We start from the raw sequence: 23,657 nt of genomic DNA on the forward strand, positions 1-23,657 counted from the left end.
GTAGTGCTTAGTGTAGAGACCACAAAGCGGCTCCGTCTCTCCCACGTTTTAGAGCAGGTTTAGTCATTACGTAATATTATTTTGAATAAGGACTAAGCTGTATGGTATGCCTTATGTAGCATAAACATTTAGATTGGTCTGCCAACAGTGATCAGGACATTTTGGGTAGCATATTGAGACGATATCTCAGAAATGTTTCCTAGGTCTTGTCCCCTCTTATGTCTTTGCTAACAGAATTTTGTCAGCAAATGTGTATGCAGATGATAAATCGGACTCCTGTGAGTCTTCACACCGGAGTGTCAAACACAGGGGTAGGGGCAGTTCTTATCACCTGTATTTTATCTTGGGCATGTAGAGCATGTCTAAGCTAGAGGTATTGATAGAAGGAATTTCTACGTAGTTCAAAAGCCATACGCAATTGAAGGTACAACTTCAAGACACTGGCCCGGATTCAGAACGAAGTTACGCTGGCGTATCTATTGATACGCCGTGTAACTTCTAGGATGCGCCGGCGTATCTTTTTTCTGTATTCAAAAACAAGATACGCCGGAATTTTGCTAAGATCCGACTGGCTTAAGCCTCTTACGCCGTCGTATCTTAGTTGCATATTTACGCTGGCCGCTAGGTGGCGCTTCCGTAGATTTATGCAAGGAATATGCAAATTAGGTAGATACGCCGATTCACAAACGTACGTACGCCCGGTGCATTTTTTTTACGTAGTTTACGTAAGGCTTTTTCCGGCGTAAAGTTACCCCTCATAAAGCAGGGGTAAGTCCTGTTAGGTATGGACATTGGAAACGTACGAACAGCGTCGTATTTTACATCGTTTGCGTAAGTCGTCTGTGAATGGGGCTGTACGTAAGTTACGTTCACGTCGAAAGCATTGACTATTTGTGACGTGATTTCGAGCATGCGCACTGGGATACGTCCACGGACGGCTCATGGGCCATTCGAAAACAGCGTCAATTACGTGGGGTCATGATAGTTTAACATAAAACACGCCCACTACCAGCCAAATTTGAATTAGGCGGGCTTACGCCGACACATTTACACTACACCGCCGTAACTTAGGGCGCAAGTTCTTTCTGAATACGGAACTTGCGCCCTAAGTTACGCCGGCGTAGTGTATCTGAGATACGCTACGCCCGCCGATAGATACGATAATGTATCTGAATCTGGCCCACTATGTTGACATTTGGGGAACAACCCAACGTTTTAGTGCCAGTTCGAACAGGAACAGCCCGACTTACAGCGCGACTTTGCAAGGTGACTTCAGTGCGACTTGGAGCGACTTACAGTTGCCTCGAGGACAGGCGACTTTGGCTGTGGCCAATCACAGAATAATCAGCTCTGTGGGAGGGAGGGGTTTGCCTGAGTAAACTATTTTCTTTTCCTGTAAAGTTGCTTCAGTTAAGACAGCGATCCAACTTTGGAGGCAAATTTCATTGAAATCAATGGGTACAAGTTGCCTACAAGTAGTACAGGAACCTTTTCTGAAGTCGGAGCTACTTCAGTAGTGTACATTAAGACGGCTCCATTCACTTCAATGGAATTTCTCATGTCGCGCGACACAAGTCGCGGTAGTGTGAACCGGCACTTATATAATTCAGAAATATGTATTTAGCCACAAGAGGCCATATTTGGGGAAAACGCCCAACAGGAGCTTAGGGATATTCCATACTCTGCCCATAAGCTACAAAGTGGGGCAGCTGGAATATGCTTTAATATAGATATTGGATTCTGATTTGGAGCGGTTGATTCCATCTCTTTAACCACTACCCGACGGCCGTACGACTTTATACGGCCGCGGGGTGGTTCTGAATCTCTAACTGGCCGTGTTTTTACGGCCTGCGCGCGCATCCAGCAGCAGCGCGCGCGTGCTCGCCGCATTGCTGAGATGCCGATGCGAGTGCCTGGCGGCCGTGATGTCCGCCAGGGACTCGGGATCGGTGGCTACAGGGACAAGACGTGGAGCTCTGTGTGTAAACACAGAGATCCATGTCCTGTCAGGGGAGAGAGGAGACCGATCTGTGTCCCTTGTACATAGGGACATAGATCGGTCACCCCCCCTCCACCTACAGTTAGAACACAATTTAGGGTACACATTTAACCCCTTCCTCACCCCCTAGTGTTAACCCCTTCAATGTCAGTCACATTTATACAGTAATTGGTGCATATTTATAGCACTGATCGCTGTATAAATGTGAATGGTGCCAAAAATGTGTCAAAAGTGTCCGATGTGTCCGCCATAATGTCGCAGCCACGAAAAAAATGCTGATCGCCGCCATTAGTAGTAAAAAAAAAAAAAAAAATAATAATAATTCTGTCCCCTATTTTGTAAGCGCAATAACTTTGCGCAAACCAGACGCTTCTTGCGTTATTTTTGGAAAAAAAAAAAAATGTAGAAGAATACATATCGCCTAGACTGAGAATTTTTTTTATTTTTTTTTTTAAATTGGGCTATTTATTATAGCAACAAGTAAAAAATATTGGTTTTTTTTCAAAATTGTCGCTCTATTTTTGTTTATAGCGCAAAAAATAAAAAACGCAGAGGCGATCAAATACCACCAAAAGAAAGCTCTATTTGTGGGGGAAAAAAGGACGTCGATTTTGTTTGGGAGCCACGTCGCACGACCGCGCAATTGTCAGTTAAAGTGACGCAGTGCCACAAGCTGAAATTTCACCTGGTCAGGAAGGGGTATATGTGCCCATTAAGGAAGTGGTTAAGGGCTTGTAGTCCTAATGCAAGTTGGTAATATTGGCTCTGTATTGGCCAAAATACTCTGCATTGAATAATACTAGAGGCCTATGTCGGTGTATCTTTCTGGGCGGAACTTATTGTTATTATATTTTACACTTATGTGTGCTTGGATTGTAAACGGCGCGCTATGTATAGCGTGCTTGCATCCTCTTTTCTAAAACCTTTAATAAAAATGTTACCAATTTAAAAAAAACGCAAAAAGAAAACCGTGACCTGGAACAAACATTAAACAAATGAAGTCAGAGGTGAGTATCTAGTAAACCGTGTATAGAGAAAATATTTAATTAAGAGCATAGCACAATGACCCTGACCTTCTTAAGATATACTATAATCCATTAGAAGTCAAAACTGGCTCGTTCAGTTGTAGCTCTCCCATGGGTGCATTCCACGCATGACAACTTGACAAAAATGGCATAAAGCTAACACAAATGAATAAACTTCTTAGTCTAAATGATTTGTTCATTATTTTTACTTGAGGGCTTATTCTAAAAAAGGAAAGAGTCTTTGAAGCTTTATAAAAGCCCAGTGAGATGGACCTCACACTGCTTTCCATGGCAAATGAGATAGAATGGCCACAATCCAAGTGCAGTGTCTAATCCTTTTGGTAATGCTGGTTATCCTATTATACACTTTAATTCCAGATTGAGTTTGCAAAGCTGTATCACACTTAAAAGCTCATTGAACAGCACTGCGTTTCATTTCAAAGCAAGGAGTTTGTTACTCACCTGCAAAGTTCGGCCACTAACTGCATGCAAGGTCCTGGAGGGAGGGTAGAAGAGCTCTTTTATAGTAAATACATTTTGATTGATCTTCTGTAGGTTTTTACAATTAAAATTTGTAGTAAAATAGAGACATTCATTCATTAACCACTTGCCGACCGGCTCACGCCAATATACACGTCGGCAAAGTGGCACGGGTGCGCAAAACGATGTACCCGTACATCACTCTGTCATCGGCTGCGAGCGGGCGCTTGCACCAGACTCTCTGTCCGCCGGTGGCACGGAGAGGCAGAATGAGGAGATGCCGATGTACACAAAGCATTTCCCTGTTCTGCCTAGTGACATGACAGGGATCTACTGCTCCCTGTCATCGGGAGCCGTGATCTGTCATGTTCTAGTGACCCCATCCCCCCCACAGTTGGAAAACACCTAACCCCTTCCCTGCCAGTGACATTTACACAGAAATCATTGCATTTTTATAGCACTGATCGCTGTATAAATGTCAATGGTCCCAAAATGGTGTCCAATCTATCTGCTGCAATGTCGCAGTCACGATAAAAATCGCAAGTAGCCACCATTACTAATGGGGGGGAAAAAAATATAAAAATTGGCAAACTTTTGCGCAAACCAATCAATATACACTTCTTGTGATTTATTTTTGGTAAAAAGAAAATGTAGAATACATATTGGCCTAAAATATAATATAATAAATATATATATTATAGCAAAAAGTCAAAAATAATGTTGTGGTTTTTTTTTGGTTGGTTTGTTTGTTTTTATTTTAAAAAATTATTTATTAAAAAAAAAAAACAGAGGTGATCAAATACCACCAAAAGATAACTCCTATTTGTGGGGGACATCAATTTTGTTTGGGTACAGCATCGCACGACGCAGTGCCATATTGCAAAAAAAGGGCTTGGTCGGGAAGGGGGGTAAATCCTTCCGGGGCTGATAAAGAGTGAAGAGAAGCATCTCTAAGTGTAGCAATAAGTTGCTAAATGTTGTACCTTCTATAAATGTAACCATATTGCTAAATTTAGAGGCGCCTCTCCTCTTTTATGCTCAGTTGTTACATGACGCTACTCTTATATCAAGACATCGCTTGTATATCAAGTCAAAATGTATTAAAAAAAAATGTTGCTTGTCTTGCAAAACGCTCTCAAACCAAGGTTTTACTGTAAAACCAGGCAAAAAAACTCTCTTTAACCACTTCCTTACTGGGCACATATACCCCTTCCTGACCAGGTGAAATTTCAGCTTGTGGCACTGCGTCACTTTAACTGACAATTGCGCGGTCGTGCGACGTGGCTCCCAAACAAAATTGACGTCCTTTTTTCCCCACAAATAGAGCTTTCTTTTGGTGGTATTTGATCGCCTCTGCGGTTTTTATTTTTTGCGCTATAAACAAAAATAGAGCGACAATTTTGAAAAAAAAACAAAACATTTTTTAATTGTTGCTGTAATAAATGGCCCAATTTTTTAAAAAAAACTTTTTTTTTCTCAGTCTAGGCCATACGTATTCTTCTACATATTTTTGGTAAAAAAAAAATCAAAAAAAAATCGCAAGAAGCGTCTGGTTTGCGCAAAAGTTATTGCGCTTACAAAATAGGGGACAGAATTATTATTATTTTTTATTATTTTTTTTTACTACTAATGGCGGCGATCAGCATTTTTTTCGTGACTGCGACATTATGGCGGAGACACTTTTGGCGCCATTCACATTTATACAGCGATCAGTGCTATAAATATGCACTAATTACTGTATAAATGTGACTGGCATTGAAGGGGTTAACACTAGGGGGTGAGGAAGGGGTTAAATGTGTACCCTGAATTGTGTTCCAACTGTGTGTGGAGGGGGGTGACTGGGGGAGGTGACCGATCTGTGTCCCTATGTACAAGGGACACAGATCGGTCTCCTCTCTCCCCTGACAGGACGTGGAGCTCTGTGTTTACACCCCATCATTACACACAGAGCTCCACGTCTTGTCCCTGTAGCCGCCGATCCCGAGTGCCTGCTGGAGATCACGGCCGCCAGGCACACGCATCGGCATCCCATGATCTTAGCGATGCGGCGGGCACCCGCGCGCCGCCGACTGTGCGCGCAGGCCGTAAAAACACAGCCAGTCAGAGAAGTAGAACCACCCCGCGGCCGTATAAAGTCGTACGGCCGTCGGGTAGTGGTTAAAAACATATACAATTGTACCCAAACCATTATGTTTTGCCTTTTCAAATATTCCCATCTTCTGCACAGACACATCTAGTTTTATGACCAACATACACATTATATAGAAGTCCAGTAGTTTTAAAGTCCTTTTTGAGTAGTGAACATTTTATTGCCCCTTTGGAAATCCTAGTGAGGCAATCTCTTTTTGGTCGCTGTGTTTGTAAAAACGATGTTGCACTTAGTATTAGGTGGTATGGAATGTTGTTTGCGCAACTCTGTGATTACTAATGGGACGTGAAAGTAAACAGATGCGGATGATTCTCGTGCACATATGTTATTACAAAGTGCTTGCTCTGAAATTGCTTTGTTATGTAACAAGCAGGTGGAGAAACTTCACATGAACCGAAGGACCATATGTTTTATTAATTTAGCAAAATGTAAGAAAAATAACCGCTAATTATGTTAAATATGGGCTGGGAATTTTTGTCATGAAAAGTCTAATGCACACAAACTTGTGTTGCATACACAAGATTCCATCCATCAAGAACGCGGTGGCATACAACGAGCTAAGAAAAATGAAGTTCAATGATTCCAAGCATGCGTCAAATTGATTCCGAGCATGCATGTTTTTTTTGCGCGTTGGAATTGCATGCAGACTCTCAGAATTTCCAACGAGAACTTTTCCCGTCGGAAAATTTAAGAACCAGCTCTCAAATTTTTGCTGTCGGAAAATCCGACAAAGTCAGATGGAGCCTACACACGGTCGGAATTTCCGACCAAAAGCTCACATCGAACTTTTCTTGTCGGAATTTTCGATCGTGTGTACGCAGCATAAAGCCCTAAATTAGTGTATTGCTTCCTAATTTGGCATTTATTCTTAAAAACCCTACTTTAGGCTTGGTATCTCCCTGATTGACCCTTCCCCCATTGGAGCACCCTTGCATCTATTTAAAAAAAAAAAAATTTCCCCCCTCTTTGGTATGGTCAAGTGACTGTAATCCCTCTGGTCACCCTCAAAATTTTCTGATGGTGGGCAAATCCTAAATACCACATTAAACAGCACTATGTAATGCAGTAGTGCTGCTTTGATCAGAATTCTCCAGTGGGCCCTTGATGACCCAAAGAATATTCAACTGGGAAGAGGTATTGGATTTGTGACTGGGTCAGTCTGCACTGCTATGCTGACCATACACTTGGCACATTTGTTTCTTTCAATCACTAACCTTCCTGGTTTCAAGTGACCAAACAATAACAGTTGGGGTCCAGCACATATGAAGTACATATCTGTAATGCACATTTCCCTATGTTTTACTTCTTTAAAGGGAAAGTATGGCCAAACCCCTTTTGGCAATACTTCTTCTGTGGGTCACAGGAGTGTACTTGGTTCTGCAATCCTGTGACCAGGATTCAGCTAACTGGGGGCTAAAGTCCACTGTCGGCGCATATCACAGAGCCGGTCTAGGCTCTAGGGACCCCAGCAATAATGTTAGGATCCACACAGATGTCTGACCAGCAGCTGGTTCAGCCTCTCAGCATGCTACTAAGAGACTGAGCCAGCCGCTCCCGCTCTGCTCCCTCCACATACCGGTGGCTTCAGTGAGCACTGGAGGGGCAGAGCACAGAACGGTAACTTGCAGTCACTAGTATACGCTCAGAGCAGACCTGATTTTTCGCCCTCCTGAGCAGCCCAGCAAAAAACAATGACTCTCCAGTCAGGGTGGGAGGAAGACTGGGGACCTGGGAGACAATGGGAGGCATTTTCTCCCAACCGGTTCATCCTAGGGGTCATAAGAAGGGGTTATAACCTAGAGTTTGCAAGTCCCCCCCCCCCAGAGATACCAGATTACACACTTATCCAAGTGCAGAGAGAAGTCCGAAGCCTTGCTTGGGGCCCTAAGGGATCTGGAAGACCAACGCGTGGTCCGCAGAGTTCCAGAGACAGAAGAGGGGAAGAGACTCTATTCACACATATTTGTTGTAAAGAAGCCTTCCGGAAAATTCAGACTAATCCTGAATTTGAAACCCCTGAACAGGTCAATTACCTACAAGCGGTTCCGCATGCAGTCGATATTCACAGTCAGGGCCCTTCTCCCCCACAACTGCTTCATGGTATCTCTGGACCTCAGGGACGCGTACCTACACGTCCTGATCGCAGAAAACTCCCAGAGTTTCCTGCGGCTAGCGGTAGACCTAGATGGAACAATTGTACACCTGCAGTTCCAGGCTCTGCCATTCGGGCTATCCTCATCTCCCCGCATCTTTGAATGAATGAATGAATGAATGAATGAATGAAAAATTTATATAGCGCGGCACATGCGAACTGAATCGCCTCTGGGCGCTTGTTGATTAAGTCTCATGCCTTTCAAAAAAGCAGGGTTTTGATCTGCCTTCTGAAAGACAGGTGGTTTTGCTCCAACCGAATGCTGGTTGGTAAGGCATTCCAAAGCCTGGGGCCCTGGAAAGCAAACCTTCTTTCTCCTTTGGACTTGTATTTGGTTATAGGAACCTTGACCAGATTTTGGTCGGTGGAACGCAAAATGCGACTGCAATTGTGCAGTTTGATCTTGTCGCATAGATATCTAGGAGCCTTCCCATGGATGCACTTATGTGTCAGGCAGAGTGCTTTGAATGCAATTCTGTCCTTCACTGGCAGCCAGTGAAGGGATCTCAGTGAAGGTGAGATTGATTCCCAAGATTTTTTCCCAGTCACCAGTCTGGCGGCCGTATTCTGTACGACTTGGAGACGAGCGATTTGGTACTTGGGTAGCCCGAGGTAAAGGGCATTTGCATAGTCCAGTCTGGAATTCACGATTGTTCCCACCACGACTGCTACGTCTTCTTTAGGAATAAATGGAATCAGTCTGCGTAGTAGGCGCATCAAATGGTGCGCCCCCGCTGACTACGGACCCTATTTGTGCGTCCATTGTCATGAAGGTGTCAAACGTGACTCCCAGACTTTTGACTTTGGAGCTAGGTGCGATGATTTGTCCCAGAATGGGAGATGGTGTCCAGTTTGTTGTCGGTGGTTTCTTCCGCCTGGCATCAAAGATAAAGAGTTCTGTTTTAGCATTATTGAGTTTGAGATAACTCTTAGACATCCAGTTTTCTATTGAAGAGAGACATTTCTCTAATCTTAGATGATGATCCTTTTTGTGGCAGATGCGAAAATACAACTGCGTGTCGTCTGCATAAGAGTGATAAAGTAGTTCATGGCTACTGATTATATCAAAGAGAGGACGAAGATAGATATTAAACAGCACTGGAGACAAGGGGGATCCTTGGGGGACCCCACATGTCACCGTGCGTTTTTCAGATGTGAAGGATCCCAGTTTCACTGTTTGTGATCGGTTTCCAAGAAACGAGGAGAACCATGGTAAGGCATCTTCTGAGACTCCGGCGACTTCTGTTAGTCGTCTCAGTAGCAATTTGTGGTCTACTGTGTCAAAAGCAGCGCTTAGGTCCAGCAGAACCAGGAGACATGATTCTCCTTCGTCTGCGGCCTCAAGCGCATCGTCCCATATTTTCAGTAAGGCCGTTTCTGTCCCGTGTCCGGGACGGAACCCGGATTGAAATGGATCGAGTAGATTTTGGGTGTCCAGATGCTGTTGCAGCTGATTTACCACCACTTTCTCCATTATCTTGGACAGAGCATTTAGACCTGTTATGGGACGGCGGTGAGTTGGGTCCATAGGATCCAAATTAGGTTTTTTCAAGATCGGCAGAATTGTGCCCTCTTTCAGCAGGGAAGGCACTATGCCTTCCTTAAATGACTGATTTATAAGCTGCGTGATCGGAGGCGCCAGGATGTCGGCACATTCCTTCAGTAGCTTGGTGGGAATGATGTCATTCGGTGCTGTGCTGTCTTTACCAAGGTCTTGGCAGAACCAGTGGCGTTTCTGCGACTCCAGGGAGTGTCCATCATAGCGTACCTGGACGACCTGCTCCTGTTTGCGGCATCCCCAGAACAGCTTTCCAAGGATCTGGAGATGACGATAACGGACCTGGGGTGGCTACTGAACTTGGAGAAATCCAGTCTCATTCCCTCTCAGCGTATCACATACCTGGGATTCTGGTTGGACTCGACACTCTTGAGAGTGTTTCTCCCAACAGAGAAGGTCTTAAAGTTAGACAGAGCGGTGGCCCTCCTACAATGCAACCAGCAGGTCCCGATAAGATCTCTGTCAACTCTAGGTCTGCTGACATCCACCCTCCCAGCAGTCCAATGGGCAGGACTACACTTTCGCCCCCTGCAGGCCTTCGTCCTGAGGGTTTGGGACCACAGTCTAGAGGCTCTAAACTCATTGGTTTAGGTACCAGATGAGGTAAAAAAAGATCCCTCTGGTGGTGGAGGAAGGTTACAAACCTGTCGCAGGGTCGGCGGTGGCTTATCCCGGTGTCTCGGGTAGTAACCACAGATGCAAGTGGCAAGGGCTGGGGGGCTCACCTGGGGTGCCCTTCCAGTTCAGGGCACCTGGGGGTTCGAAGATCTAAAGAGATCATCCAATTGGAAGGAGCTGAGGGCAGTGGGGCTAGCCCTCAGATTTTTCCAAGAGGAACTCCGGGTACACCACACTCAGGTGAGGTCGGACAATTCCTTGGCCATAGCCTATCTAAACAAGCAGGACAGCACGAGGAGCGGAGTTCTGTCGGCCTTAGCAACAGACATCCTAAACTGGGCCGAGATCAACACTCTCTCACTCTCAGTAGTCTTTCTGAGAGGCGAGAAGAATGTGTTGGCAGACTTTCTCAGTCGGAAGCAACCAAGGGAGAGCGAGTGGGTCCTCAATCGGGATGTCTTCAGTCTTTTGGTCAAGAGATGGGGACCTCCAGAGGTGGACCTCTTCGCGTCAAAAGAAAATGCGAAGGCCCCCTCCTTTTTTTTTTTTTTTTCTCTCTAAACAGAGGAGAGGGAGCACTGGGGGTGGACGCACTGTCCCAGAGCTGGCAGTTCAGAATGTGTTGCGCATTCCCACCACCGGAATTATTGCCCGCAGTGCTGAGTAAGTTTCAGTTGGAAAGCACTTCCCCGATCCTAGTGGCACCACATTGGCCCAAGAGGGCTTGGTTCTCAGTGCTCAAGCAGCTGGCTGTAGAACCTCCCCTTCTCCTACCGCCCCGAGAGGATCTCCTCTCGCAGGGCCCAGTTCTCTGCCCTCAGGTGCACAAGTGGAGACTAGCGGCCTGGCTACTGAGGAGGGCATCCTAAGATCAAAGGGATTTTCAGAGAGGCTAATTACCACCCTCCTTAATAGCAGGAAGAAGGAGAATCGCCAGATCTACCAGAAGGTTTGGCTTTGCTTTAATAAGTGGTGCATAGGACGCTCCTGTTCGGTGCAGAGCCCCACAGCCTTTCTGGAATTCCTGCAGTGTGGTGGGGATAGGGGTCTTTCTGTAAGTACCCTCAAAGGACAGATCTCAGCACTTAGTGCATATCTAGAAAAATCGTTGGCCTCTAACCCCTGGGTAGTCAGGTTTTTCAGGGCTCTCTCTAGACAGAGACCAGCTCAGGGCCCACCATTCCCCAGCTGGGACCTGTCCTTAGTTTTGCAGACCCTCACGGGTCCCCCCTTTGAACATTTAGACAAGTGTTCTCTAAAGAAACTGACCTTAAAGGCAGTATTTTTGGTTGCAGTGACTACTGCTAGGAGGGTCAGCGAGATGGAGGCCTTATCTGTTGGACCCCCCTTTTTGTGTGATTTTTTCAGATCGGGTCATTTTTTAAGACCGATCCAGCATTTTTACCCAAGGTTACTTCGAAATTTCACAGAAGTCAGGAAGTAGTTCTACCTTCCCTTTGTCCCAACCTCACAGGTGAGGGGGAGTTGAGGTTTCATACCTTGGATGTCAGGAGATGCATCCCGTACTATCTAGAGCTGACAAAGGAATTTAGGAAGTCAGACTCGTTATTTGTTTTGTTTTCTGGGGCCAGAAAGGGTTACAAAGCGTCTCAACGCACTATTGCCAGATTTCTCAGAGCAACCATTGGACAGGCATGTACCCTAGCTGATAAGGAGATCCCTACAGGGATAAAGACACACTCTACCAGAGCTTTGGCAGCTTCTCAGGCGGAAAAGGCTGGAGCTACGCCAGAACAGATATGCAGGGCAGCGACATGGTCCAACTACTCCACTTTCGTGAAACATTAGAGTGGACCTGGCGTCGGCAGGTGAGCAAGCCTTTGGTCGAAAGGTTTTGCAAGCTGTAGTCCCACCCTAGTTGGCAAGTGCTCGCTTATCCTCTCATTGTGGCTGTCCTGAAAGACGAAAAGGGAAAATTAGAGTTACGTACCGGTAACGTTTTTTCCAGTAGTCTTTCAGGACAGCCCTAGTTGCCCTCCCTGAGATTTGGGGGGACGCAGCATGGTAATGAGTTTTTTGATGGTATGTTACTAATGTGTTCTTGTGTCTCCCCAGCTGGCCGGAGGTGATCTTGTAAAAACTGAAGTCCGGCAGGGGAAGTAAGAATTTATGGGCTGGCACAGTGTTTCCAGAGGAAGGGGAGGAGCCTATGTCTCTCACTGTGGCTGTCCTGAAAGACTACTGTAAAAGACGTCATCAGTACGTAACTCCTAATTTTTTATTTATTTTTTTGAAGCCTGTGATTGGAGCCTGAAGCTCTAATTGAAAATTAGAAAAACAAGATTTGGGGCTTTGCATGAAACATGCAACCAGGGAAGTGACACTGCATAATACTATAATAATGAAGCTATAATTGGTTTAAAAAAAGGGTGGGTCTCTGGGCGCAGAGCACTGCACCCTGAGCCCACCCAGTTGTGTGACAATAGTGAATTAATAGTTGGTATTGTCTTCCTGCTTCTCCTGGCCAATCAGGAAGCAGGTCTTAAGACCCGATTGGTCGAGAGAAGAAGCTATCTTACTGGCCGGGAGCAGGGGGAAGACACAGGGGGAAGCCACTGAAGCTGCCCACAGCCTGGATGGGATACGTGTGATAAGTGTGTGGCTGATGGAAGGACGGATGGACGGGGTTGTTTGTTCACTGATTGGCCAAGCGATGGGGGAGCTTGACCACCTGACGAGGGAAGGGTGGTTTTGACTGACCGACCAAACTGCTGGGTGGTTTGTTTGCTGCCCCCCCACCCCCCCAAAAACATAGAGCACCAGCCACAACTGCATGTGAATGAAATGTCGTACTCGGCTATAGTAATGCGAGGGTCATCTGCGAAAAGGATATATTTCTGAGCACAACCAAAGTGTTGCCTGACATTACATTAATGATAGTCACATTTCTGGTCTTATTCTCCGATCCATCATTTAAATCGGTTCCCCCAAGATGGAAAGTCTGTATATTCTCGTTTCCACCTCCACCATAATCTCCTGCCCAATCCTCCTCCATTAGCTTTTGCTTCTTCCCTTGGAGCAGGGATATCCAAACTATGGCCCTCCAGTTGTTCAGGAACTACAATTCTGATCATGCCTACTGTAGTCATGTCTGTGAATGTCAGAGTTTAACAATGCCTCATGGGACATGTAGTTCTGCAACAGCTGGAGGGGTGCAGTTTGCAGATCCCTCCCTTATGCCTCGTACACACGATTGGATTTTCCGTCGGAAAACCTTGGATGGTTTTTCAGACTGAATTCCGCTCAAGCTTGGCTTGCATACATACGGTCACACAAAAGATCTCTGAACTTTTATCCGTCAAGAACGTGGTGACTTGCAACACTACAGGGAGCCAAAAAAATTAAGTTTAATGCTCCTGAGCATGCGCCAGAATTTTGCGCGTTGGAATTGCTACAGATGATCGGATTTTTTTTTCTGTCGGAAAATCTGAGAATCAGCTCTCAATCTTTTGTTGGCGGAAATTCCAACAGCAAAAGTCCGATGGAGCATATACACGGTCGGAATTTCTATTCAAAAGCTCACATCGGAATTTTGCTGTCGGTATTTCCGATCGTGTGTACGCAGCATTAGAGGAACTATACACCTTGTACAAGTCGCACTTTAACCACTTGGGATCCGCGCTATGAACGAAAGACGTCCACAGCGCGGCTCTCAACTGCCAAGTGGACGTCTTTGACGTCCTATTGTTGTCATTCCCCGTGCGTGCTGCTGGGGGCGCACAGCGGGGAAACAACATGCCCGGCGCATCGCTCGGGAGCCGATGCATGTGCCTGGCGGCCGTGATGTCCGCCAGACACCCGCGATCATCAGTGACACAGCAGGGACGTGGAGCTCTGTGTGTAAACACAGAGCTCCACGTGCTGTCAGGGAGAGAGGAGACCGAACTGTATCCCTTTACATAGGGACACAGAATCGGTCACCTCCCCCAGTCAGTCCCCTCCCCCCACAGAGTAAGAACACACCCAGAGAATACATTTAACCCCTTCCTCACCCCCTAGTGTTAACCCCTTCACTGTCAGTCACATTTATACAGTAATTAGTGCATTTTTATAGCACTGATCGCTAGATAAATGTGGTCCCAAAATTGTGTCAAAAGTGTCCGATACGTCCGTCGCAATATCGCAGGCCTGACAAAAAAATTGCAGATTGCTGCCATTACTAGTAAAAAAATAAAAAAATCATAAATCTATCCCCTATTTTGTAGGCGCTATAACTTTTGCGCAAACCAATCAATATACGCTTATTGCGTTTTTTTTTTTTTTTTTTTTTTTTTAACAAAAATATGTAGAAGAATACGTATCGCCCTAAACCGAGGGAAATTTTTATTTTTTTTAAAAAAAAATTGGGATATTATTATAACAAAAAGTAAAAAATATTGTGTTTTTTTTCTAAATTTTCTGTTTTTTTATGTTTTATAGCGCAAAAAATAAAAATCGCAGAGGTGATCAAATACCACCAAAAGAAAGCTCTAATTGTGGGAAAAAAATGATAAAAATATAATTTGGGTACAGTGTTGTATGACCGTGCAATTGTCATTCAAAATGCGTCAGCGCTGAAAGCTGAAAATTGGTCTGGGCACGAAGGGGGTTTAAGTGCCCAGTAATGAAGTGGTTAAATGTACGGTTATGTACAAGTAGGCCATTTTTTTTTACCAGGTATTTTGAGTTAAATGTGTCTGCATTTTCCCACAGCATGCCTTCTTCAAGCGGAGCTGGTGAACTATGAACGGGTGAAAGAATATTGTCTGAAGGTCCTAAAGAAGGAAGGAGAGAACTTCAAGGCCTTGTACAGGTCTGGAGTGGCCTTTTACCACCTGGGAGATTATGACAAAGCACTCTACTACTTGAAGGAAGCCAGGAGTCGACAGCCAACAGGTAACATTTTATTCTGGGGATAAACATGGGTGTATGTAGGGGGGAGTTCTGCCATTTTGACATTAAAGCAGAGTTCCACCCTTAAAATCAACTTTCTATTAACAACTTGCCTTTCAATGTAAAAAAATAAATGTTTTACTCACTTCTATCTGGCTGTTACTGGGCAGATTTCGTAAACTGCCTAGTTCCTGGTTCTAGGTGGTTCAACTTCCTGTCCTAATACCCCATTGCCTCCTGGGAAATGATGACACTACAGCTTATGTGAAAAAAAAAGGTGCCTTGCATCAATGTAGAAGTGCGGGTATAACCATTTTATGTTTTTCTGTTCCTGCCGGTAACCTTTTTGGGGGATATTTACCTACTTCCTGTTCTGTCTTTAGGACAGGAAATGGGGGGAAATCTCTCCAATAGGAACACAAGCAGCAATCAAAACATACCGCCCTCATTCTAACCAGAACGTTTTGCCTGCTTCTTCTTTTGCAATAATGTAGTGAATTAGGAAACAAGCAAATAGTCTGTTATCTTGTACAGTTCCTGGCTTAGCTGGCTTTTAATCCATTGATGCCAATAACATAGGAAGTAGTGCACTAATTAAGGATAATTAAGTTATTTTCATGGCTAGGTGTTTTAATGGATCACAACTACTTCTTAAAGAGGGCATGTCACCAGAATGACAGGGATTTTTGAGTGGCTAACAATAAAAGTAGTGTGTTACTGTAATTATTTGGGTAATGATGATCTTGCCACTCCACTTGTAATTCTCCCTTCCTCTGAAGTGAGCACACCTTGCAAGTTAATTGCAGTACTGAGAGCTATAAAACCGCACAGAACACAGTTGTGAGAAGCAGTTTGTCAACCCTCAGGAATTGTCAGTATTCTGCATGAATGGCTCCGAAATTGTGAGCTGATCTTCAGCAAACTCCTAATAATAAAGACGGTATTATTTAACCACCTCAATGCACTTTTACCCCATTTTCTGTTTTTATCACTGTCACGCTTTAAATGACAATTGCAGATTTATGCAACACTGTACCTGTGTTACTTTTTTTATTTTTTTTTATTTTGAGACAGCTAGAGCTTTAGTTGGGGGCATTTAGGCTCCGTGCACACTGAAGCTGATAAAAGCTATAAAAAATGCCAGTTGCTTTGCAGGGAGCCTTTCAAAGTTTTTTAGCGTTTTTGCAATAGCTTTAATCAGCGTTTTTCAGTGTAGCTTTTTTTTTCAATGGATTAAAAAACGCAAAAAAACGCTGGCACCAGCGTTTTTGAGCGTTTTTAAGCGATTTTTAGCAGTTTGCGTTTTTTAGCGTTTTTTTCCCCGCCAAAAAACAGCACTTTGAATGCAAATTTCGGGCGTTCAGAAAAAAGCCAATAAACTCCAAAGCACATTAACACTAAAAAAATGCCCAGGTGTGCATGGGCACATGGGCTAACATAGAGTTCAGTTTATGGGCTTTAAAAAAAAAAGCCAAAACGCCAATAAACTGCAGTTTATCAGCTTCAGTGTGCATGGAGCATTAGGCCCCGTACAGACGAGCGGACAGTCCGATGAAAACGGTCCGCCGGACCGTTTTCATCGGACATGTCCGCTCGGAGATTTCGGTCTGATGGCTGTACACACCATCAAACCGAAATCCGCGCGGACAGACAGCGCGGTGACATGGCGGTGGCGTTGACGCCGCCACGTCACCAAACCAGGAAGTAAAATACTTCCACGCATGCGTCGAATCCATTCGACACATGCGGGAGATAGCTGTCCGCTGGTTAGGTGTACTAACCAGCGGACATGTCCGCCGGACAGCTTTCCAGCGGACATGTTTCTTAGCATGCTAAGAAACATTTGTCCGCTGGAAATCTGTCTGCTAGCCTGTACACACGATCGGATCTGTCCGCTGACACTGGTCCGCGGACCAGTTTCAGCGGACATGTCCGGTCGTGTGTACGAGGCCTAAGTCACCACTGGGTTTTTTATTTTTTTGTAAACAAATGAAAAAAGTCTGTTTTCTCTGTTTTCTTTGTTACTGTTGCAAAGAAGTAATTTTTTTACTTCAGTGATGTGCGCTGATCAGGCTGCACTGATGGGCACTGATAGGCTACACTGATGAAGAGGCACAGATCGACAATGATATGCTGCACTGATGAACACGGATTGGCTTTCCCTTCCTCTAGACATCGATAGCGCTGAGGAAAGGAAATGCCGAAAACAGGCGTTTGTTTACATGTGATCAGCTGTGATTGGACACAGCTGATCACATGGTAAAGAGCCAACGTCATTGGCTTTTTACCGTGATCGGTAATGCGCACTGATTGCCATACTATGCGCCAAGAATGGGAGGACATCATGTGACATCCTCCCAGAACAAGAAAGATCCCAACTAAGAATGAGCTCCGGCGTGTTGGCAGAGCCCACCAGGAAGTCTGCGCTAATCAAATGCAGTGAGACATTTTCCGATCTCTGCAGCCGTGCATCGGGACAATGTCTCACTGCTTGTGATTAGCGCAGCGCAGTGCCGACTTCCTGGCGGTCTCAGCATGTGGGCTGTGCGAACATGCCGGAGCCCATTCCTTAGTGAGGACGGCGCAGCATGACTCACACATGCACAGTAGGGAACTGGGCAGTGAAGCCGCAACGCTTCACTTCCTGGTTCCCTCACCGATGATGGCGTTGGGGGCAGCCGAAAGACGATCGATTGCTTGTCTATTAAAAGTCAGCAGCTGCAGTATTTGTAGCTGCTGGCTTTAAAAAAAAAAAAAAAAACAATTCTGGCTGAGCTCCGCTTTAATGATCAAAGCTTGAAGATAAGATCATCTTCAAAGGAGCCTACTTAAAAATCAAATATTTTACTCAGATTTTTCCTCCCAGGTGTGGGTTTGACTCGCTGTTCACAATAGAATTCTAAGAAATGCAACATGGCCTGACCAAACAAGATTTCAAAGGGTTTAGAAGAAGAGTTGTATGAGACTGGAAAAAGATAACGTAAAAGGAAAACGATTAAGGATTTTGATCCATAGCCGTCCATAATCAAAGTTGGATGGAAATAAGTCGGTGCATTTGCTAATATATCCATAGCTAAGTATCCTAGAAATATTGATGCAGGGGTTTACTGAACGGTTATCGGGTTGCAAAGAACTCCTGGGGAACAGATAAAATAGCTGCAGGCATCCCTTGTTTTTGATGACATCTGGATTTATGAGTGAACCAGTCTCAACTCTCAATAATAGAAGTATAAAAATGGCGTGTGCTGTATCGGGGCCTAGTGGCTTGCAGTTAATAAGGACCATTAGATTCCAGTTTATATCAGTAAATGTAAAAAAATTATTCCAGGTATGAAAATTTTACACAGTTATATTGGACCTGTATGTATATGTGTGTGTATATATGTATGTGTTAGAGCTGCACGTTTCTGGCTAAAATGAGAATCACTATTTTTATTTATTTATTTGCTTGGAATAAAGATCACGATTCTCACGGTGTAACATTTTTCATATTATACTAAAAAAATTGGGCTAACTTTACTGTTTTTCTCTTTTTAATAAAAACAAAAAAAAAGTGTATTTTTCCACAAAATTGCGTTTGAAAAACCGCTGCGCAAATACGGTGTGACATAAAATATTGAAACAACCACCATTTTATTCTCTAGGGTCTCTGATAAAAAAAATTATATATCATGTTTGGGTGTTCTAAGTAATTTTCTAGCAGAAAATAATGATTTTTACTTGTAAGCAACAAATGGCAGAAAAGGCTTGGGGCCAGATTCACGTATAATCGCTGCATCTCTGCAGCGGCGTAACGTATCTCATTTACGTTATGTCGACGCGGGAACGACGGCCATACTTAACATTGGCTACGCCACCTAGGGGGCAGCTTTATCTTTACGCCGCGTATAGCTTACGGAAACGGCGTAAATTTACTGCGACGGGCAAGCGTACGTTCGTGAATCGGCGTAACGACTCATTTGCATATTCTATCATATATATATATATATATATATTATAAAAAACAAAATTTTTCCTCAGTGTAGCTATAGCGTCTACAAAATAGGGGATAGTTTTATAGAATTTTTATGAATTATTATTTTTACTAGTAATGGCGGTCTTCTTCTTTCTTTCTTCTTTTTTCTTCTTCTTTCGACACTGATCAGTAGATCAGTGTCAGTAGTGTCCTGTCACAAGGCAGACCAGGGAGGTGCCTTGTTTACAAAGGCATTCTGCCTCTCCGTGACATGATCATGGGTCCCGCGGGCAAGGTCACGGAGCCCGCGGCGGGCCCCGCTAGGCGGCACATTCAAAGCAACGTACCTGTATGTTGCTTTGCCACTCTGCCGACGTATATATGTGTTAGCCATCCTGTTAACCGCTTGCTGACTGCCTAACACAGAAGAAATTCTATACTTTAGTGTCAAAGTTGGAGGCTTGACCTCGGTCTCATTGAAAGGCTGTGCGGTGTCCTGAAGCCTTTTTAAAACGAGGCATTCTGAAAATGTCCCTATACAGGAATAGGTGAAGAATACATTCCCTTCCATGATGTAGATCTCTCGCTTCCTGTTGTCTCCCTCGAGTAGAAGTCATTTTGTAAGTCGGATGTTTGTAACCCAGGGCGCCGCCTGTACTTTGTGAACTGCTTTGCAGGTCTGATCTGAAACCACAGAAAACATTCGGTTGAGGTCACAAGGTTACACTCTATACTACATGAAAGGTCTCGCATACACTTTCCATCTATGGTCTTCGCTTTTTAAATCACTTCTTTAGTAAATGTATAGCAGGGTAATATGTTACATAATTTGGTAAAATAAAAATGTACTTTATTATTATTATTGTATTGGGTGGACTCCTGCGCTGTGTAGGATATGGTTGAAGGAGAGTGGGCCGGATGGGTGACAATGGGGTGAATGGACGTGGGTACTGCAGCAAACAACAGGGGTGTTGTCCTCTCAAGACAGAGAAAATATAATGTGTAAAGTGTGAAAGTGTCTGCGCTGTGGGAAACCTGGACTGGGAAAGTGGCAAGGGGGGGGGGGTGAGTGAGCGGAAGTCCGTAGGTCAGTGAAATAATAAATGTATAGACACAGTAAATGTGACCCACAATGAAAAGGAAATGGGTGTGGTCTGGCCTGAAAGGTATGGAGAGAAACACAGAGAAGCCTTATCACTAATAAGTGAATAATTCAAACAAATGAACTTTTGAGGTGAATGGAGAAAATCAACATATAAAATGAGCAAGGCTCAAATAAAAGTGATAGAATCTGATAAACAATGGTGAAAAAACAATCAAAAAACAAACAAAATAGGGATTGACTGATAAGTAAGTAAGTGGTTGAGTGTATGCCCTATGTGAGTCTTTTATTTTTAATACTTGTTTTAATAAACTTATTTTGCCTGGCTCACGCGATGTGCCCCCCTCTCTCCTTCCATCTCTGCCTATTTGTCTCATCACGAGCGGACGGCTCCATTCGATGCTGAGAGGAAACTGGCAGTAGCAGGAAGATTGGGATACGAGTCCGGCGCTCGTGGAGATAGGCACACGCCCCTTATACATCATTGTAAGTTGTGTAAGTGGACAATTAGCCACCCCTGATTGTGGGAATTTTGTCTCCTTGTTGTTTGCAAGAAGTCAAAGCAACAACATCTATATCGCTGTCTTTACATGTATGCACCGAGACTGTAACAAGCAAATATACATTCAATAACCAGCTGGCACAGTGACTGATCTGAGTTTATATGTGAGTAGAGAGGTAAGCCATTTGATTCACTACTGGTGAAGGGTGCACGTTGTGTGGACCTACCTGATCACACACCACGACCCATTGGAGTTTGGTATTTCCTACACTCAACCACTTACTTACTTATCAGTCAATCCCTATTTTGTTTGTTTTTTGATTGTTTTTTCACCATTGTTTATCAGATTCTATCACTTTTATTTGAGCCTTGCTCATTTTATATGTTGATTTTCTCCATTCACCTCAAAAGTTCATTTGTTTGAATTATTCACTTATTAGTGATAAGGCTTCTCTGTGTTTCTCGCCATACCTTTCAGGCCAGACCACACCCATTTCCTTTTCATTGTGGGTCACATTTACTGTGTCTATACATTTATTATTTCACTGACCTACGGACTTCCGCTCACTCACCCCCCCCCCCCCCCTTGCCACTTTCCCAGTCCTTATTATTATTATTATTATTATTATTAGTAACATAAAGTTCCGATCACATTTTTAGAAGCCATTCATGCAAAGTTCCAGAAGGGTTCACATACTTTGTCTCACAGTACATGCAACTGAAGGAAATCTCTGCCCCCAACAACTGGAAAACCTCAGAGGAAAGTTATGCAGCTTGAGCAGTATGGAATGTACATCTCATGGACATGCTATATGTATATATACACACCAGTAGTAGTGGAGATGAAGGCCCTGCCCTGCAACATCTGGCATTTAGCTGCCCCCCCCCCCCCCTACTCCGGTGACATCAATGTTCCCATACACTCCGTCTGTGGCTGTTGATGTGGTGGAATGCAGGAGTAGAGACGGGGGAGGGAAGTCATGTTTAGCAGTGACCATTCTTAAAGTGATAACTAAAGATAAAGTTGTATTCTAATCTGTCCTAATGGAAACATAGCTGTCACAGTAAGGGCTAGTTTACATTTGCTTCAAAACATGGCTTCGCACACTCTTTATTAAAGGTCTCTGGACACCAGTCAAAGCTCCTGTCACTAAATAAAATGGTTAGCTTACCGTCCTGTTTACACCTTGCTTCTGCTTGGTACTTTGGGGCTTCGTGGGGCTTCAATGAGGCTTTGGTGAGGCTTCAGTGGAGCTTCAAGCAAGCTTTGCCATAGACTTTTGTGGAGGCTTTGAAGCACCACTAAAGCTCCATGGGGTATAATTTTTGAAGCAAAAGCAAGGTGTAAACTGGACTATAAGCTAACCATTTTATTAAGTGACAGGGGCTTTTAGAGAGCTTTAACCACTTGCCGACCGCCGCACGCAGATGTACGTCGACATCATGAAACGGGCAGGCAAATGGGCGTACCAGTATGTCTCTTTTTAAATTTTCCAACCAGCGGGCGCACGCCCATCGCGTGCCTCGCGAGTCCCGGGAACTCAATGTTCCCGGGCGGCCCACGATTGCGGTTCGGCAAAGGCAGAACAGGGGGATGCCTTTGTAAACAAGGCATTCCCCTGTTCTGCCTAGTGACATGTCGCTGTTCTCGCCGTTTCCGTGATCGTGAATGGTAATCAGTGACGTGTCACTGGTAGCCACGCCCCCTAACGGTAAGAATCACTCCCTAGGTCACACCTAACCCCTTTAGCGCCACCTAGTGGTTAACCCCTTCACTGTCAGTGTCATTTTTACAGTAATCGGTGCATTATTATAGCACTGAGAAAGGGACTGAGTACAGAGATTCCCATGTCCCTTTTCTCTGCAGCCAAGCAGCAGGGGGATTCTGCTCATAACAGGGTAATTGGGGTGTGCCCAGGCACACCTGGCACGCCCTGTGCACACGCCTATGGGTGCTGGTCTTTGTCCATCTTAATTGGCCTGTGTGGATTGACATCACTCTCATGAAGTGCAATCACCCCGGCATGTGCAGCTCAGTGTACAATCTACATAAGATAACAGAAAATAATACTCTTGCGCACGAGTGGCTTACCAGACAGTCTGAATGTTGTGATGGTACATGTCACTGGCTTTGCTGCCCTCAAGGATGGGGGTATCCTAACAGTAAAGTGAGACAAAGAAAGAAAGGGGCGCACCAGCCTAGTGCATTATCCTTAAAACAGAATTTATTAAAAAAAGGTAAAATGAAACCACTCACAGACGTAGGTGAAAGATTCACAGTGTAAACATTTTCCACAGATGGCAGCAATGAGTCCGAACCAATACACTCCAGATGGTCACAGAGGAAATTGTGAGGGCCATTGCCAGCTGACGCGTTTCCAAGGACAACCTTCTTCCTCAGAGTCCAACAGTCACTGAGGAAGAAGGCTGTCCTTTGAAACGTGTCAGCCGGCAGTGGCCCTCATCCTTTCCTTTGTGACCATCTGGAGTGTATTGGTTCTGACTCATTGCTGCTATCTGTGGAAACTATTTACACTGTGAATCTTTCACCTGCGTCTGTGAGTAGTTTCATTTGACCTTTTTTAATAAAATCTGTTTTAAGGATAATGCACTAGGCTGGTGCGCCCTTTCTTTTTTTTTTTTTGTTTTCTTGTTTACAATCTACATAAGACTGTGAGCAGGCAGGTAGGTTTATTTTATTGCCAAAGAGACATTGCATGTTTCTTCTGCAATAAGAGCCTGCCTGTTGGCAGTTTTTCCATTTTAGACTTTCGTTCCACTTTTTAGGCTGCATTCACACCTGAACGCGGCGTATGTTACCGCTATTTGCCGCGACAAATTGCGGCGTTTTGTCCCGCAATTTGCCGCGACAAAGCGTGCAGTTTTTTAAGACTAACATACGCCAGAGGGGTGATTAACATTGTCGGCTATGCCGAACGCCACCTGAAAAAAGGGTCCGGGACTTGTTTTGAGCTTCAGGTGTACGGCGTTTCGGCGTGGAGATGTGAACCATCTCCATAGCCGACAATGTTAAATCACACCTCCAGCGTATTGCAGGCTGCAATAGCGTCGGGCGTGAAAACGCCTAGGTGTGAATGGAGCCTAAAGGGTTTGTAAACACTCGTGCTAACCCCCCCCCCCCCCGTTCATTCACAGTATACATGGGGGGAGGGGGGTCCAGCACATTGCACCACTCGTATCTTCATGAGAACCGACAGTGCACT

At 44.6% G+C, this 23,657-nt stretch overlaps 1 protein-coding gene across 1 annotated transcript in view; it reads left to right on the forward strand.

The window, feature by feature from the left end:
- TTC9 (tetratricopeptide repeat domain 9) overlaps nucleotides 1–23,657 on the forward strand; it is a 65,021-nt gene that overhangs the window by 26,714 nt on the left and 14,650 nt on the right. The window contains exon 2 of the mRNA XM_040333807.1: nucleotides 14,695–14,877. Within this exon, the coding sequence (XP_040189741.1) occupies nucleotides 14,695–14,877 (183 nt within the window). The remainder of the gene's footprint in view (nucleotides 1–14,694; nucleotides 14,878–23,657) is intronic.

Source organism: Rana temporaria, chromosome 13 (genome assembly GCF_905171775.1).
Source record: "Rana temporaria chromosome 13, aRanTem1.1, whole genome shotgun sequence".
Taxonomy (NCBI): domain Eukaryota; kingdom Metazoa; phylum Chordata; class Amphibia; order Anura; family Ranidae; genus Rana; species Rana temporaria.